Genomic DNA, 18,047 nt, shown 5'->3' with positions numbered 1-18,047 from the left:
GCTGGGGTCCACCTAGTCTAGCTGGACGAGGGGTAGAAAGAAATGTGGTAACCAGGGCCTAGGAGTGGGGCTGGGGTCCACCTAGTCTAGCTGGATGGGGGGTAGAAAGAAAAGTGGTAACCAGGGCCTAGGAGCGGGGCTGGGGTCCACCTAGTCTAGCTGGAGACTTTACTCGGGGACCTCCACAGCCTTGCACTCACACCTTCCCTGACAGGCCTGGAGTGCAAAGGTCATATGCAACTGGAGTGTGACGGCATCTCCGTGCCACAGTTTGCAATTGACAGGTGTGTGTGTGTGTGTGTCTGGAACAATGGCTGGCTTGTATCTGCAGCACTGAAAACTGCTAATGAAAATGACTCAGTTGTTGAGTGGATTGCAACTCATGATGCTTCTATGTGCAGCTGAGTAGAACTGCGTTCCAAAGGGTTTTTAAGGCTATGACTTTTCCTCAAGGTGCCTTTGGATGGGTTCAAACCACTAACCTTTTAGTTAGCAGTCAAACACTTAACTGCATTGTTGTTGTTGTTAAGTGCCATTGAGTCAGTTCCGACTCATAGTGACCCTGTACAGCGTTTCCGAAGAGTGCCTGGTGGGTTTGAACTGCTGACCTTGTGGTTCACAGTCCAGTGCTAATCCACAGTGCCACACCAGAAGTCTACTGCATTAGAGGTAGACAAGTAAGGCTGCAGCTGTGACTACTCACAGTAACGTGGTCAAAGTCCTGCCCCATCTCTGGGGAAGATGCCACTAGCTCCTTCTCCGTAATCCACTGCTCCAAGTCATCTGCTTCCCTCTTCAGCTGGAACATTTTGCACATGTTGTCCAGCTTCCGCCTACGTTCCTCTGCCACATCCTTCAGTCCTGCATACTGCTTGTCTACTTTTCCCTGGAGTCTGATGATCTCTTCCCTGGAATTCAAACCAAGAAAAAGTCCTCAGCAATGAAATTAGGAATCCAACAGCAGGCTCCTCCCTGCAGCCTGTGGCAGCGGTAGGGGGTTGGCGGGTGGGTGAAGGATATGAGCAATGGGAATAACTTTCCTTGGGGAAGAGTTGGAGTGAGAAGGCCAGGCTCCCTCTGTCAGCTCAAATTTGTAGCTTAGACCATGATGCCTCAGCAGACGACAGAATGACAGAATGCGTCATTCTGTCCCTCCTGCAGTTGGTGCCTCCCACCTCTCCCTCACTCTGGGAAGCTTACAGAGAAAAGGGTGAATGGTGAGTTGCTTGGTTATCCCTTTGGGGAGGCTGAGGGCGCAGCACCATCTAAGCACAGGGCTTCAGAAGCAGGGGGGCCTGGTTAGCTCTTGAGGAAGGAGAAGCAGTGCCAGGCCTCAGTCTTGGGGGATCTCCTGGGAGTTGTTTCAGGGACTTTGGGTGCCCTAATGACAGGGCAGGACTGGGAGACTGCATGAGGTGTCTGGTCTGCTGGGCTTTCATTTATGCAGAGTTCAATCAACTGAATAGTTTAGATGAGTTGTAATGTTCTCCACCCTGTAATGTTTTCCACGAAATAATGATTCTACTGAGACACTATGAGTCCTGAAGTACCTCTGGACCATAAAAAGAAAAGTAAAAATCGTTTTCAGGGTCTCACAGCAAATTCTACCTCTTTGAGAGACTGGAATTCTTGGTTAACCAAGAGGGTGGTTTAGTTTTGCTATCTCATTCTCGGATCTTAGTCAAGGTTGTAGCCTGCCCATCTTGAAATTACTTGCACACAACCAAAGCATAAAATGGAACCACGTCATTAGAAAACAGTGTATTCTCAAATTCCTTTTTTTGGGATACACGGTCGCACCACATTCCCCACTTTGACTGGAGTGGATATTGGGTGGCACCCGAGCCGCAGGAGGTAACACGAACCCCTCTGGGTGGCCTGCAGACAGCAGACTCTGGGCCCGGCCAGCCAGCTCCTTGATGTTCTTCCCATACTCCTCCACAGTGTTCTGCTGCCGCAAATGCCGCTTAAGCATCACAACGGCGCCCTCTTCATCCTAGGAAGCAGCAATATGTGAGTGGCTGCAAGCTCAGCCTGGCCCAGGTGGAGGGAGTTACAGTCCAGCTCCTGTGGATACCTCAGGTGGGCAGGAGAGCAAGGCTCAGAGGGTCTCTCCAGGAAAATCATGCCTGTTCACTTCCTTCCTCTTCTCTTCCCTCTCAGCAATGTTTGTAACTACCCTCCTCCCTCAATACCCCAATTTCCCTTCCTTCTAGCTCTAACCTTCCTGGCTGTTCCAAGACCCAAGAGGGTCTTTTAGAGACCCTCTTGTCTCACCTCTCACCCCCTCGACAAAAGAACACCCATGTAGATACCACCACACAAAATAGGGAAGAACCGTGGGTTACAGCAAATCTAAGCTGCCATTGAGTATGTGCATTGTAGGGCATGTTCTCAAGGAGACTGGACATCCTGAGAAGGCTGAGCCAAGGGGGAGTTGGGGGACTCTTGGGGTTCCCCACACACAACCCTCCCCCGGTCCTAAGGCTTTCCCTCCTGGACTAGAAGGATTACACTGACTGCCCACACACAGTTCTCCCTCTGGGCCCAGAACCCCGGCTGGCACCCTGCCCGGCGGACCTTGGGTGTCTCATAGGAGATGACATAGAGCTCCTGCTCGCTGATCCAGGCCTCCGCCTCGCCTGCGTCCAGGTAGTACTGCTGGGCCTCGTTGGCGTCCTGCAGACGCTGCAGACGCCCGGCTGCTGCCTCCCGCAGTGTGTCCCATGAGCCCTGCAGGTGCTTCAGGCGTTCCTCAACATCCCCCCAGTCCGTCCCGGCCTCTTCCACCAGCTGATGCCCATTCTGTAGCACTGTGTTGATCCGAGGTTCGTGACCCATGATTTCGTTCTGCAGCGTCTGCAGTGGGAGAGGAAGGGCTCAGAGGTAGGGCCTTCCCACCTCACTGGGCAGGGAGACCTCCACCTACCTCCTCCCTGTTATGGGAGGTGATGAGGACTATGGGCCAGACCCTGAGCCCTTCACAAGCATAATTTTCTTTACCCTCACTTAGCCTCACGTTCTGTGGAAACTTCACAGAAGAGGCAATTTGGTGCGGAAGTAAAACCGTCAGAGAGTAACAGAGCTGGGACTTGAACTCAGCTCCACCCGATCCCAGAGCCGGTGCTTTGGTTTTACTACTGGTTCTTCCTCTACTCTGGCTTGATTTTTTAAGTGTATTTGTGAGAGGAAAGGAGAGTTAATTTGTAAATGGCCCTTTATGATTAAATCTCATTTTAGCAACTTTTGCTCCATCTAAAGGAACAGTAGACATTTGCCATTGTTCAGAATTGAGATTTCTCCCACCATTTCTATTTTTCACATCTTGCTGAGGTATATTCTGCATGTACTGTTTCCTGTTTCAGCCTGTGGTCATACAAACAACATTTTCCTCCCACTCTGGTGAGTGGGTCACCTTTCTTCAGGAGAACTCGACACACGTGATGCTCACTTTCTGGGTCCGAGAGGCCCAGGCCTGCTTGCTTCTTCCATGTGGACCCTTGGACTGTTTATGCCTTATGTCCTCTATTGTATAATTTCCCCAGATCTTCAGAACTGCCTGGAGGGCAGGGCAAGGGCAGTCCACATGGGAAAACAGTGGCGGTCAGCACTTTAAGTACTTATTAAATAGTACTCTCCACAAGGCACCCAACCTGCTCATGGGCATTTCTACACTCTCTGCTCTGAATCTTGATTTTGACGGTTTCCTGTGGTCTCTGCAGTTACAGGCAACCATTCGTAATGTTACCACCATCTGCCTCCTCACTTTCCTGAGATCTTGGGACCTCTTCAGGGTACCCTAAAAATATGTTTTTGTCTCTCTCTTTTTAAGCAATTCTTTTCTGTTGCTGTTGAATGCTGTGAAGTCAGTTTCAATTCATAACCTTGGATAGGGTTTCCGAGGAGCAGCTGGTTGGCCTGAACCACTAACCTGTGATGAGCAGTCCAGTGCTTACCCTACAGCGCCACACCAAGAGTCCAATTCTTTTCTAGTCTCCTGTGAAATGTGCTTAGTTAGGATTTCTTCTTCCCTGACTTTATTTATTTAAAAGATAATTATGAAGTTCCTGTCTATGTGCTGGACCCTTTCTGGGTGCTGGGAACTATATGAAAATGTTGTTGTTGTTGTTAGGTGCTGTTGAGTCTATTCCGACCCATAGTGACCCTGTATCGGGTTTCCAAGGAACAACTGGTGAGCTTGAACCACCGACCCTGCAGTTCAAACAGCCCACAGAGCCACACCAGGACTATATAGAAATAAGATCAACCAAGGCCCTGGCCTCCTGAGGCTTACACTGGAGTAAAGGGCATAGAGGGTACTCATGAATGAATAAATGCAGACAATGGGTGTCACCAGGAAGACACAACAAAGGAATGGAGACTACCTGCCCAGGTGTGTGTGTGTGTGTGTGGGGAGCTCCCGTAGCAGGGGGAGGCAGGCCTTTCTGAGGAGATCACATATGAATGAATTACGAATGGAGAAGGGAGGAAACCACACAAAGATCTGGGGAATGAGTATTCCAGGCAGAAGCAAAGAGCAGGTGCAAAGGTCCTGGCATAGGAACTAGCCGCTGGAATATTGTAAAGGAGTGAAAATGATTAGAGATGAAATTTAGTGGTAGGCAGGGGCTAGATCAAACAGGAAAGTGGTTGCACACTGAGTAGTTTGTGAATCTTTCACACATGCACACACACGTATTCAGAGCCAAGACCTTCACCCCCAAATGCTAAATTAATGGATGTGAGGTGGGGCCTGGGCATTAATATGTCTAAAAGGTCCCCAGGTCCTAAAGTGCAGCCTTGTGACCCACTGCTGTATCACCTTGCAGGATTTGATTCTGATTGTAACAGAGACCCCCGTAGGGTAGTGGTTCCCAACCAGCAGCATTAGCACCCTCACCACCTTGTAGTTTGTTAGAAAGATAAGTTAGGCCCCAGCCGTGGATCAGGAGATCTCAGGTGGAGCCTACTCAATTGCATTTTACCAAACCTGTTGATGAATCTGATGTACGTGGAAGTTTGAGAACTACTGCAAGAGGGGGTTTAAGTGAGGAAATGTTATCAGTTGACTGTTTTTAGCCATGCTAGTCTAAAATAGGCTTTACTAGGGTAGCCTTTCCCATCTTGGCTAGGGGAATCCCATCCAGGCCTTGCTCGATTCCTGAAAGAGTCACGTCCAATCAGGGAAGTTGAAACATGTGAAGTTACACAGAGTCACAAGGACTCTGAGGAAACTGAGGTCTCTTCTAAAGGGCACTGCCCTTTAACTGAAGGTTGCGGTGCTAACTGAGCCCCCTCTACCACTCTCTAGGCCAGCTCGTGCATATCTTGCCATTCATTGACTATGGTCCCTCACTGGATCCTGACTAGAAGTGAAGGGTCTGATGGAGCTCTTTGAAAAAATTCAGACCCTTTGCTGGGCAGTGAAGACTCTGCAAGCAGGTGTTGGGGAAGGAAGAGCTATCTGTAGTGACCTTCCTTCCCTCAGGATCTGCATGCTGATTGGCACTCTGCTCTCCTCTGGGCTCTCAGACCCCAGGCTCTCCTTGCTCAGGACAGGGCTGCCTCCACTTCCTGGTCCAGAGAATAGACCAGGAAGGACAGGAGGCACTTGGCCCAAGAGAGGGGGTCTTTGGCAGCCTCCTGGTTGGGCAGGAAGGTACTGCAACCCTGATAGAAGAAGAAGTGCCTGCATCCACTCATTTCCTAGATTTGGAAAAAGGCAGTTCCCAATTGGGAAAGCAGAGCGTGTCTGCTCTGAGGCCTCAAAGTCCAAGGTTTAATGGCTTCCTGGTTTGGGAGTCCTGGTGTGGCACTGTAGGATAAACTCTAGATTGCTAATTGCAAGGTTGGTGGTTCAAATCTACCAGTCGCTCCTCAGAAATACAATGTCGCTGTGAGTCAGAACAGACTCGATGATACTTAAAAACAGCATTAGAGTTTAAGGCCCACAAGGCTCCTCATGTGTCTAGAGAAATGGTGCCTACTTACTCTGGGGATACCCGGAATGCCAAGCTCAGTCCTAGAAGAGTGGCAAGGCATGTTATACAAGAGAAACCAGGCATCGCCAGCCACCTCTCACCAAGGCCAGTGAATAAACTCAGAAGCTTGAAAGCACATTACATCCCAGGCAGGCCTCCCAGGTCCCGTACTCACCTGTGCCATATGGAGTCCAAGTGGTGCCCTCCCTCCTCTGTGGTCCTCTGAGAATTCTCTCTATAATTACCAAAGCCTGCTCTTTCTGCTATGAGATTCCAAACACATTTGGGGACCCATGGCTACCAACGGGAACAGGAATTAGGGAGATGTCTGATGGCATTGGTCACGGTTGGGCTTTCCTTCCTGGGCTGGGGCAGAGCCAGGAGGGGGTGAGGGAGGCTGGAAGGTGAGGAAGGACGCACCTGGTTCTTCTTTATGAACAGCTGCACAGTTTGCAGATTGATGCCGTAGTCAGCTGACTGGGCCAGCGGCAGCCTCTCTTCCACCCAGAGCTGTGAAGACCAGAAGGTAAGGTGATGGCTAATGGCCACCCTCTCCCATGAACTCACCAGGGGCCAGTCATAGTTTTGCCTACAGTGTTTCCCTGGTGCCTTCCAACCACCCGCCAGGGTTTAGCCCCTATTTTACAGATTGGTATATTTTGGTATTTTGACCTGTAGTTTTAAATAAGTCATTCCTGGTCACATAGGGCAGAATAGTGGAGCTGCATCTTAACCTAAGTCTTCCTCGTCCAATGACCATGCTCGTAAACATCAAAGTTGGCAAAGTGACTTGCCATTTAAAAAGCGTGGATTTTACTCTTATATTTAATGTAATGGCATCCCTCTGAGAAGGGAGTGAAATGACCAAGAACTGCTCTGGATGGCATTCAGCTGCAGCCTACACACCGTCTCGTCCTCTATGTCCCGGCTGATCTGCAGCTTGGCTTTAGATGACTCCAGCTGCTTCTTCCTCTTCCCCAGGGGCTCCAGGAGATCCAGAAACCGCTTCTCGATGCTCACGTCTGTGTCCTCTGTCTCCTCTCCCGAGGGCACCTGGGCAAACAGCTTCTCCACATCTCCCTTCCGCACATTCACTTGGTCCTCCACTCGCTGCGACATAGGGAGGGGGTAGGGGATTAGCACCAGCCTTGGCACCAGGGCAACCCCTCCCTCTGCACTTCCTGTGCCTCACCCATTCTCTAATGCCCAGTTTCAGCTCCACCCCCTCCAGGAAGCCTTCTCGATACCCACACTTATCATGCCCTCCTCTGGCACTTGCCCTTTTATAACTACGTAGTACCCCTGTCCTGCCCACAGATGCTGGAGAAGAGACACTTCAGCATGAAGTAAAACCAAGTTCAGCAAGAGGGCTAGAAGCAGTGCTTACTGCCAGGCTGTGGATTCCTCCCCAAGAGCCCTTCTAGCTCTCACACTGAGTCTACAACCCATGAGCGTGCCTTTAGTTTCACCAACATGCGGTTGACGCTGGTCAGATCCTTGCCCAGATCATCCGACCGCAGCTGCTCCTCCATGGCACTGATCCACTTGTTGAGGTCAGCATGGCTCTGTAAGCGCTGGTCGGAGCTCTGGGCAGCTGACAGTTGTTGTGCCTTCTTCTGTGTGATGGCCTGAAGCTCATCCCAGAGCTGGCGCAAGGTTTCCAGCCTCTGGGACACCATGGGTACAAACTGGGGCTTCTCTTCCATCAGCTGCTTTCCTTCCTGTGTGGGCAAGGAGGAGAGCTCACTCTCTGGGGGCCAAGGTGGCCTCAGTCAGCTCTGCTCCAGGCGGTTGCAAGGTGGTACCCTGAGGCGAGCTCAGTAAGGCAAAGAACCTGCTAGAACTAAGGTGAGGCTCAACTGAAAGACCCTATCACCCCCAGAGTTATTTGCAATAGATGGGGAGGCAGGAAGAGCTGGGTTTAGGGCAAATGGCTCAGGAGGTTGGCAGTATAAGAAGCTGTTAGACGAGGATCAGCTGGTACTAAATAGAAGCACCCAAGTACATGCAGTGTGGAAACCTCTCAGTTCTATTCTCTCTTGCTCATCTTCCCACAGGTTGTGTACTAAGGTGATCTCTGAAGCTACCTTGTTTGATTATTACCTGTGTAAAAGTATCTTTTGGGTGTGATACGACTTAGAGCTTGGAATGTATGTTAATAATAATACTTAATATTAATTGAATGCCTAATAATTGTGTGGCGCTGTGGGTTAATGCGCCAAACTGCAAAGTCATTTGAATCGCAAGGTTGGCATTTCAAGCTCACCAGTAGCTCCTTGGAAAGCCTATACAGGGTCGCTATGGGTCAGAATCGACTCTACAGCACTTAACAACAACAACAACGCTCTAAGAGCTTTAAAGTATTTAGTGCTCACAACGCCATCAGGTAGATACTGTTATAGGTCGTGGTTATGTGCCGTGGAGTCAGTTCAGACCTTATACAGGGTTTCCGAGGCTGTAAATCTTTACAGGAGTAGAAAGCCTCATCTTTCTCCTGCGGAATGGCTGGTGGTTTCAAACTTCTGACTTTGAGGTTAGCAGCCCGATTAGTAACCACTATGCTACCAGAACTCCTTAGGTACTATTATGACTACCCATTTTATAGATGAAGAAACTGGGACACACAATTGTTGTTGTTGTTAAATGCCACTGAGTTGATTCTGACTCATAGAGACCCTGTATAGGGTTTCTGAGGAGTGACTGGTGAGTTTGAACTGCTGACCTTGTGGTTCAAACCAACCTTGGTTATCCTACAGTGCCACACTAAGACACACAGAGTAAGTTTTGTCCCGGTTTGCCTTTCATTCTCTTCACCAGTTTCCCATCATTGTCCTGCCCAGAGACAAGGTAATAATGAGGTGACCAGAGTGATCTTGGGGAACCACTAACCCTCATCATTTGGATAGCTCTGATAGTCTGCACCTTCACCCACTATGTGACACGGCCTTGTACCTGCTTCTTCATGGACAACCACAGGGAGAAGGAGCATAGGAATGGGATTCCTGATCTAACTCCAGCCACATTTTGGATTGTACCACTGAGGAAGTTTGTTAAAGACGGCCCTTAGGTTCCCCATCTATGAGGGGTGTGCATGAACATTCCTGGCGGTTCTGCGCATCCATACAGCGAGGGTCTCTGGTTCCCCAGGATCACCCTGGTCACCTCATTATTCCCCTGTCTCTGGGCAGGACAATGATGGGAACCTGGTGAAGAGGCCCTGGACCCTGAAGCTCTAGCTAGGTCTCCTCAGTATCCTAGACTGTGCCTAGACTCAGAACCTGCCCTGAGTCACCAATTCTAGCCAGGCGCAACAAGACTCTCAAACTTTAATTACTCTTTAGAGGAGTTCTGTGGTGTCCAGCAAGCTACAGGATGGGGCGGGGGGGGGGGGGGGGGGGGGGGGGTCAATACCCTGGGTGAAGCCCCATTCAGGTACACATATCTGAGCTGAGACCCCACCATCACTTGTTTTACTTACAGCATCAATATTATCTAGCCACCCTTGGTGGGACTCCAAGTCTTTCTTAAATGCCTCGTGCTTTAGCTGTTGGTTGTGAAGGTTTCGCGATTCAACATAGGAGACATCCTGGGAAGTCAGCAGCTTATCATTGATCCAGAGAGTGAGCTGTGGGCAGAAAGAGTAGGTCTAATTATCCCCAAGTGTATCTCCTTGACCTGGTACTCAGGGCAGGACCTGCTATCCACCCCTGGGTACAGAAGGAGAGGTCACATGACTTAGTGAGCTGAGAAGAGGAAGTATGAGCACAAGAGAGCACTAATCCCCAGCTCTGGTCCCTAACTCCCAGCTCTGGGTCCCTAACTCCCAGCACAGGCGGCTTAACCTGCGCTGTTCCAGGACTAAATTATGGCCACTGGTGTGTCTTCCCCATCAGAGTGTGTTTAGTGTGAGATCTGGGGTATTTTATTATTTCCTCCATATTTCCAGAACCTAGAACAGGTCTTGACATAGTGCAAGAACCCAATGAGTGTTTACTGGATGGATAAATACATCCGTTCTTTGGCAGTAGGGTGAGAAGTCATTAACAAACATAGAGAAAATGTTATCTGTGGAAGACGTTATGCGAAGATCCTATAATTAAGAATGAGGGAAGAACTGTGATGAGCACCCGATGTTTCCAAGATGTCTTGGCACCATGCCAAGCCTGGTTTGTGTCAGGGGCTGAGGTAGATAAAAACAAAGTTTCTTGGGCTGAGAGGAAAGGGGTAGGAAGATAAAAACAAGAAAGCAGTTAGGGAAAGCCTATTCCACACACACAGGAAGTACTATTGGTGGAAGGGCCTAGGAGCACAGATTGAAGGCCTTCTCTACACAGCTGGCCCCTGATTGAGCAAGGACTCCCTGAGTTAGCAGTTCTCCTCCTTTAAACAGAGGAGGTCTGTTTAAAATGCTATTATTTTTCTCTCTCACCCCTTAAGATTCTGATTCATCTGGGCCTGAATAGAGCCTAAGAATATGTATTTAACTAGAGCCAGAACTGGCTACTTAATTTGCAGGGCCTAAAGGAGCTCTGGTAGCGTAGTGGTTATGAATTGGGCTGCGAACCACAAGGTCAACAGTTCGAAACTACCAGCTGCTCCGTGGGAGAAAGATGAGGTTTTCTGCTCCCGTAAAGATTTACAGCCTCAGAAACCCTGTTCAGGGTCGCTATGGGTCAGAAACGACTCGACGGCACTTAACAACAACAAAGGAGCTCTAAGGAGCTCTGGTAACATAGTAATTATGAATTGGGCTGCTAACCTCAAAGTCGGCAGTTCGAAACTACCAGCTGTTCCGCGGGAGAAAGATGAGGATTTCTGCTCCTGTAAAGATTTACAGCCTAGGAAACCCTGTACAGGGTCGCTATGAGTCGGAACCGACTCCACGGCATATAACAACAAGAACAACGATGCAAAATACAAACGTTCAACAGGAGTCAGAATGACAGCAGAGCATTAAACCAAGAGCAGGGTCCTTCTCAGGACAGGGCCCCGTGTGTCTACACAGGCCCCCCACCCATGAAGTCAGCCCTGACCAGACTATATGTGGTTCCCACATAAACAGTCTTCTGATCACTCTTTAAAAATGCTGTCCTACATAGCCATGGAGCGCTAGAGCTGAGAGCAAAGCATCCAGCTGATATGAAGTGAGGGAGATGCACAAACTTGTAGATAATACCCATTCAACCTAGCTTCGATGGCTTGATGATCAGAACTTGACTAGAGTAAGATTAAAAAAAAATTTTTTTTTTGATAAAGGAAACAAGTGTAAATTGCTACAATTTCATGAGCTTGACCTATACTTATAGATGTAGTAGCTCAAATACCAACTGAGAAGAAAGGAGTCTCCACATCAAGCATCAATCCTATCCCCTCTGTATACAGGGTTGATAGACACGGGCAACTTTGACATTAGCTACCTAAAGGGAGGGAAGTGACTGGCTTACAAGTTTTTAAGAGAGAGTTTAGTTTCAGAGTGCAGGGGAAGGCAGAATCCCCACTGAATAGTTTTCATTTTATCTAGACAGGTCTGGTAAAAGGAGATGAGGATAAGATTCTTATGATTCAATAGTGAGTAATTGTTAATCATGACTAACTGACTGTCACAACTGTAAAGATAGAAGTTTTGAAACAAAAATTGGGGAGTAGTTAATCTTACAGTGCAGGAACAGAGGACCCTAGGACCATCAAGGGAGAACAGCACAAGCAGAATGTGGGCCCCTATCCAGAGAAGCAGTGACACCAGAGATAGAGGCAGAGATGGGGACATGGAGAGCTGAGGACTCTAGACTTAATGGAAAGAGAAAGGCTATGTGCTGGCTTCTAGGAGGCAGGGTTGCAGAATGTGCCCTTTGGTTATTTAAATGATTATTTAACTGGTTGTTTAAATGTTTCCTGAGTGTTTTTGTGTACATCACCTCCCCCTCCCCCCAAAAAAAAAAAAAAAATCAGAGGGAATAGAAGCAAATACTGTTGAATGATGATACACAAAGGCGATTGTAATCATTGCAATGAAACAATGACTGTAAAACCAATGTTCTCCCATGTAAACTATCACTCAATTCACAATAAAAACTTAAAAAAAAGAAAAGAAAAGAAATGCTGTCCTAGGTTTGATTATTCAGATTTTGGGGAAAAAAACAAAACAAAACAATTTTAGACTCAAAGATTCTAGAGGAGTCATCAAGGGCCCAGAGATCAAAGAGTCATCAAGGGCTTATGGCATCACAGGAGTCCAGAGCCAGAAAGCACCTCTAAGGCACTTTGCTCCTGAAAGACTCTCTTGAAATATGGCTTTTGCCTGGCTGAAGCCTCACCTCCTGGCAGTTCTGGAGAAAGTTCTGTAGCGCCAAGTTGTCTTTCAGAAGAACCAAGACCTCCTGGGCTTTCTCTTCATTCTTCCTGTGCCTGGAAGGGAAGTCGCAGCCACAATTGTACAAGTCTGGGGGCCTCATGTAGCACCAACAGTGCAACCTGGCTTCAGGGTTCTGCCCTCTATGGCTCTGGGGGCAGGGGAGTACCTGTCCTCAATGAGCTGCACTTTCTCCATGATCTTGTCTGAGTTGAAGTTTCCCTCAGCTACCAGTTTGTTTCCAGACTTCACAGGACTTAACACTTTATCTCGGTTGTTTTCCATAGACACCAAGAAATCTTCAAACTTCTGGATCCCAGCCTCTGCAGCTTCAAGGGACTCTGGGGGCTCTAAGTGAGTCAGTGTGTATTCCTATTGAAGCAAGATTCCCAACAAAGCATGAAGACAGGATGAGAAGGAAGTGAGGGCACCTCCAGGTGGAGCTACAGTAGGAACGGTGCCCCCTAGGCGGCGTCCCATGAATCTGTGTGCCTAAAGCCACATAGCAGGTAACCACTTTTGACTCTAACTGGCCCCGAAATAGGATATATAGTTTGGGACCCAGGACTAAAAGAGCACATGATAAGCAACAGAATGGCCTCCATAATTAGTGGCCAGAGAAAGTCTAAGGAAAGTACCATTTGGTCCCTGTGCCCAATAGAACATCTGAAGACTCGCCTCTCATACCATTCATTGCCTCCCTTGCTCTCCAGCCCCGAATGCCCCCTCTCACTACCTGGTTGCTGAGGATGGCTTCTGCCTGCTTGGCATCCTTCTGGAACTCCTGGAAGCCCAGGCACTCAGCGAGGGAACGGCCACGGCTCTCCCACATCCGGTACAGTGCATTCCAGCCAGTGTCTAGGCCCTCCAGCCGCTGACCCAGGAGCAGGTACTCTGGATCCGTCTGACCCTGGATCACCTTCTCCCCAGATGCTTTGACTTGCTGGTAGCTTTCATGGTGCCCATCAATCTCGTCCTTGATGGCTGTATGCTGCTGCAAGAGCTGCTCGGCCTCTGACAGTGACTCGGGTGTGTCCTCAGAGGCCACGGCCTTCTGGGCCATGGACAGCCAGGCATGGAAGTCATCCAGATTCTTCAGGAAAGTTTGCAACTGGCTGGCTTTCCCCAGGGAGGCCTCCTGGCCTTGCAGGGCTCGCTGCAGATCCTGCCACAGTTCTTCCACATATGCTTGTCGCTGGCCAATGTCCTCCTTCAGCTCGGGATGTGACTCTATCAGCTGCTGCGACTCTTGCTCCAGGTTGCCCACACGGGCCTGGATGGCGGCCACATCACGCTCCAGCCCTGACAACTTCCGCTGGATGGCGAAGACCCCTGCCAAGTCCCTGCCCAGGTCCTTTGTGGACTCTACTACCTTTGTCTTGTCCACGATCCACTTGCTGGTCTCCTCACAGTCCAGACAGTAGTTGTGCACTCGGAGGGCTGAGTCCACAGCCTCCCGCTGCTTCAACACCATGGTCTTGAAGGCCTGCCACCTACAGAGCGGGGAGAGAGCCCAGAGTTAGTGAAGGGGTCTATGGAAAACAGGGCACTCCTTCCCAAATTTCCCATCAGAGTCTTCCCCACAGACCCTGTTATAAAGAAATTATCTAACAAACAAACTACGGGTGAGAAAAATTCAGTTATCGAATTTTATCAAAGACATATATATGCCAGTCAGACCCTTCAGTCAGCATAAGGCCATCAATGATGTGAGTCTAACCACAGCACAGGAACTTGACATTGAGGTAGCCGATGTATGTGGCTGGATTTCAGGCCAACATACAATTTTCCCCAATTCCTGTGAAATACTGAAAATAGAAAGTTCACACAAATAACTTCAAGAATGCTGCAGAACATAAAGGAAATCATTTAAATACTCAAAGTGACATCACAAGTGCCTCAGGGCCCGAAGGAAAAAAAAAATCACTTTGGGGTTAAAAGAAAGGCATCTTGGTAAAGTGAAAGAGCAGAAGAAAAAGAAAGAGAATGAATTAGAATTAACATGGATAAGATTCATGTTCATCAGTGGATGAACAGATAAAACATGGTACAAGAGGAAGCTTCAAAAAATTCATGGGAAAAATGGAATGGCAAGATAATGGGAAATTTTCCATGAACTTTTAGAAGCCCCCCGATACACATGATCAAATACTATGTATGCAAAGATTAAGAATAATGATGAGTCTGTGAAACACCTTATAATGTGGATGATTGTGGAGGGCAGTATGCTGAGTGCAACAATCCAATCACAAAAGGACTGATATTGTATGCTACCACTTTGAGAAAAAGTCAAGAACAGGTTTGTACACAGAAAGCACCAATGTTTGATGGTTACCAAGGGTGAGTGGGGGATGGAGGGAGAATCACTTATAGAAAGTGTGACAATTCTGTTGAAGGGAAAAGCAATTCACAATACAGGGGAAGTCAGCACAGTGTGACCAAAGTAAAAGAAGACATTGAAAGGTATACAAGAATAAAAGACAATTATAGTAAATGCTGTAACATTTAAAACAACAACCAAGAATTTATGAATGGTTACATAAACAGATACATACTCACATATATAATAGAGAACCCAAGACCTATAAAATAAATAATAGCACGTGAGGAATGTGTTTTCTGTAGTTATGGAAAATTCTTAGACATATCCAAACACCTATGGGCCTGAGTTACTGGGCTTGAAGGCTAAAGACCAAACTCTCAGGGGACATCTAAGTCAATTAGCATAGCTAGTTCATAAAGATAAAGTTCTACATCCTAGTTTCACGAGTAGCATCTGAGATCTTAAAAGCTCATGAGTGGCCAGCTAAGATACAACTATTGGTCTCTTATTGTCTGGAGCAAAGGAAAATGAAGGAAACCAAGACTCCAGGAAACAATTAGTCCACAAATAATGGCCCACATGAACCACAACATCCTCTAGCCTGAGACTAAAAGAACTATGAATAGATGGTGTCCAGTTACTACTACCAGGGACACAACAGAAGGTCCTGAATAGAATGGGAGAAAAATATAGAACAAAACCAAATTCACAAAAAAGACCAGACTTACTGAGCTGATAGAGACTATCACCCTAAAACCCTTTAATCTGGCAATGAAGTCACTTCCAGAGGTCACCTTTCAGCCACACAGTAGTAGACTGGCCTATAAAATAAGCCATAACACCCAGAAGGAATGTTCTCTATAGAAAAGTCAGCTATAGCATATCAAGCAGGCAGCATCTGCCCCAAACTAAAGAGGGTCAGGGAAACTTGAAGGATGGCAACAGTGAAGGCAGGATGGGAGGAGAGAATGCTGACATATTGTGGGGACAGAATGCTGACACCAATGTCACGGAGCCATTTGTGTATAAACTGTTGAATGGGAAACTTAATTTGCTATGTAAACTTTCACCTAAAACACAATAAAATGTTAAAAACAAAAAATAAAAAAGGATAACATAATCTTATAGTGTAGTGCTGCTCTGAACCCATAGGTCTAGTAGACACTGTGAGGGTCTAGGCTTGTTCTATAGCATACAATACAATACGCTCTCTTTTAGAGACTGTTTCCTGGTGATATGTTTCTAAAAGCCCACAGCTAAGAAAAACGAATGGAGGGCAGGCAGTTCCACAATGAAACACATGGGGTCTCCATGAACCAAACTGGGTGGATGACAAATGGATGGTTGGTTGCTTGGTTGGAAGGTCCTGTTAGTGTGGGCTCAAGGTACCAGAGATACCACCTCCCTTGGGCTTAGGTTGAGTCATTCTGCATCATTACAACATACATGCACCCTGAAGTATGCTGAATGCTCATTCACTAATTGAACACATCTTTCTTGAATTTCCACCAGGGAGGATACAGCTATACACCAGACCTTGCTTTTATGGAGTATATGATTTAAAAAGAAATTAAGATAAGATCATAAAATAACTGCAGTATAAAGTAATATGTACACAGCATGCTCCAGGTAGAGAGGACTAGTAGAGTTAGGAGGAGCACTGGGGGTGATGGTGGCAGGCTTCACAGAGATGATCTAAGCTGTACCTCAGTGACCAGGTCTCCCAGGCTGACAATACAGTGATTTATTTAAGGGTGAGGGCCATGAGTATCTCATTCATCTTGGTATTCCCAGCTTCCAGAGAATGAAGGTTAATGCACTAGGCAGATGGTCTAGACAGAGTGCACTGTGGGCAATCACAAGGTGTGACAAAAGCAGCTAGACTTGTTTGAAAGACAGGTGTACAATGAAAATGGGAGGTAAGGTAGAGCAAGATCAGGAATACCAGAAGAGAGAAAAGAGAGAGCCCAAAGATACTTCACTCCCCTTTTAGATCGTGAATTCCCAGTCTCTGAGGCTGGATAAGGTGTATAAGTTATTTTCCAAGTTAGTACGACAGCGCTGTGAAATGATAGAAGGTGAAGCACTCCAGGACTGTGGAATCTCCTGGTCCATTCGGGAGCCATGGGTAGCTGTGCTCCAGGCCTGAGGCTCCATGGTGATTGTCCAGGTCTTTCCTGGTGTGGCCTAATGGCAGCCACAGGGGATAGCCTGGAGTTTGAGCCAATGTCTGACTCCCAAAGCCACACTTTTACATAAGAGTCATTCTAGTCAGTACTGGTTTGGCCACATGGTGAATATGGTTTGATATTCGGTCTCAACATTTTTAGAAAAGTACTGGTGAATGGCAGGGTATGCAGCGCAGGTGATCCCACATTCAGTAAGTATCTGGATGACTCATATGGGCCAAGCTTGCCAGAAGATATTTGATTTTGGCCTCTTCATTCATTCACTAAGCATGTCTCGTGCAACAACCACATGCCTTGTGCTGGGTACTACGTTGGCACTGGGATACAGCCACGAGCAGAGCAAAGTCATTGCTCTTATGCAAGTGAGCAGAGACAAAAAAGTAAGTCTATATATGGCCAGAAGGGGCGCTGGTGGCATAGTGGGTTATGCACTGGGTTGCTAACCACAAGGCCAGCAGTTTGAATCCATCAGCTGCTCCATGGGAGACAGATGAGGTTTTCTTCTCCTGTAAATATTTGTAGCCTCAGAAATCCTATACAGGCTCACTAATAAGTGACTCCATGGCATACAACAATAACATTTAAGACCAGAGAAGAAATGATGCACTTGAATTAGGGTGTTGGCAAAGAATACTGGAATACCATAGATAGCCAGAAAATGAACAAATCTGTTTTGGAAGACGTACTGTGGATTGCTCTTTAGAAGGAAGGTTGGTGAGACTTCATCTCTCATATTTTGGACACGTTGTCAGGGGGAACCAGTCCCTGGAAAAGGACACATGCTTGGTAAAGTGGAGGGTCAATGAAAAAGAGGAAGACCCCCATCAAGATGGATTTACATAGTTACAGCAACACCGGGCTCAAACATAATAATTGTGAGCACAGTGCAGTACGAGACAGTATTTCATTCTGTTGTACATAGGGTCGCTATGAATCGGAACTGACTGGATGGCACCTAAAAACAACAGCAACAACATAAAGAGTCCTTGGGTGGTGTAAATGGTAAAGTGTTCAACTACTAACCCAAAGGTTGACTGTTCAAACCCACCCAGGGGCACCTTAGAAGAAATGCCTGGTGATCTGCTTCCAAAAGGTCACAGATGGAAATTCCATGGAATACTGTTGTCATCAGTACAAACTTACAGCGACCCTATGCACAACAGAATGAAACACTGCCTGGTCCAGGGCCAACCTCACAATCATTG

At 47.5% G+C, this 18,047-nt stretch overlaps 1 protein-coding gene across 2 annotated transcripts in view; it reads right to left on the bottom strand.

The window, feature by feature from the left end:
- Positions 1-18,047, bottom strand: part of SPTB (spectrin, beta, erythrocytic) — an 82,897-nt gene that overhangs the window by 23,064 nt on the left and 41,786 nt on the right. For both annotated transcript variants that reach the window (XM_006864557.1, XM_006864558.1), the window contains exons 15-24: positions 13,067-13,823; positions 12,500-12,702; positions 12,296-12,386; positions 9,460-9,606; positions 7,439-7,702; positions 6,888-7,091; positions 6,402-6,491; positions 2,581-2,859; positions 1,866-1,996; positions 704-908 (exon numbers count right to left, since the gene is read on the bottom strand). In XM_006864557.1, the coding sequence (XP_006864619.1) occupies positions 704-908; positions 1,866-1,996; positions 2,581-2,859; positions 6,402-6,491; positions 6,888-7,091; positions 7,439-7,702; positions 9,460-9,606; positions 12,296-12,386; positions 12,500-12,702; positions 13,067-13,823 (2,371 nt within the window). The remainder of the gene's footprint in view (positions 1-703; positions 909-1,865; positions 1,997-2,580; positions 2,860-6,401; positions 6,492-6,887; positions 7,092-7,438; positions 7,703-9,459; positions 9,607-12,295; positions 12,387-12,499; positions 12,703-13,066; positions 13,824-18,047) is intronic.

Source organism: Chrysochloris asiatica, unplaced genomic scaffold (genome assembly GCF_000296735.1).
Source record: "Chrysochloris asiatica unplaced genomic scaffold, ChrAsi1.0 scaffold00067, whole genome shotgun sequence".
NCBI lineage: Eukaryota > Metazoa > Chordata > Mammalia > Afrosoricida > Chrysochloridae > Chrysochloris > Chrysochloris asiatica.
Note: the sequence above shows the minus strand (reverse complement) of the source record. Positions and strands in the feature narration are given on the sequence as shown.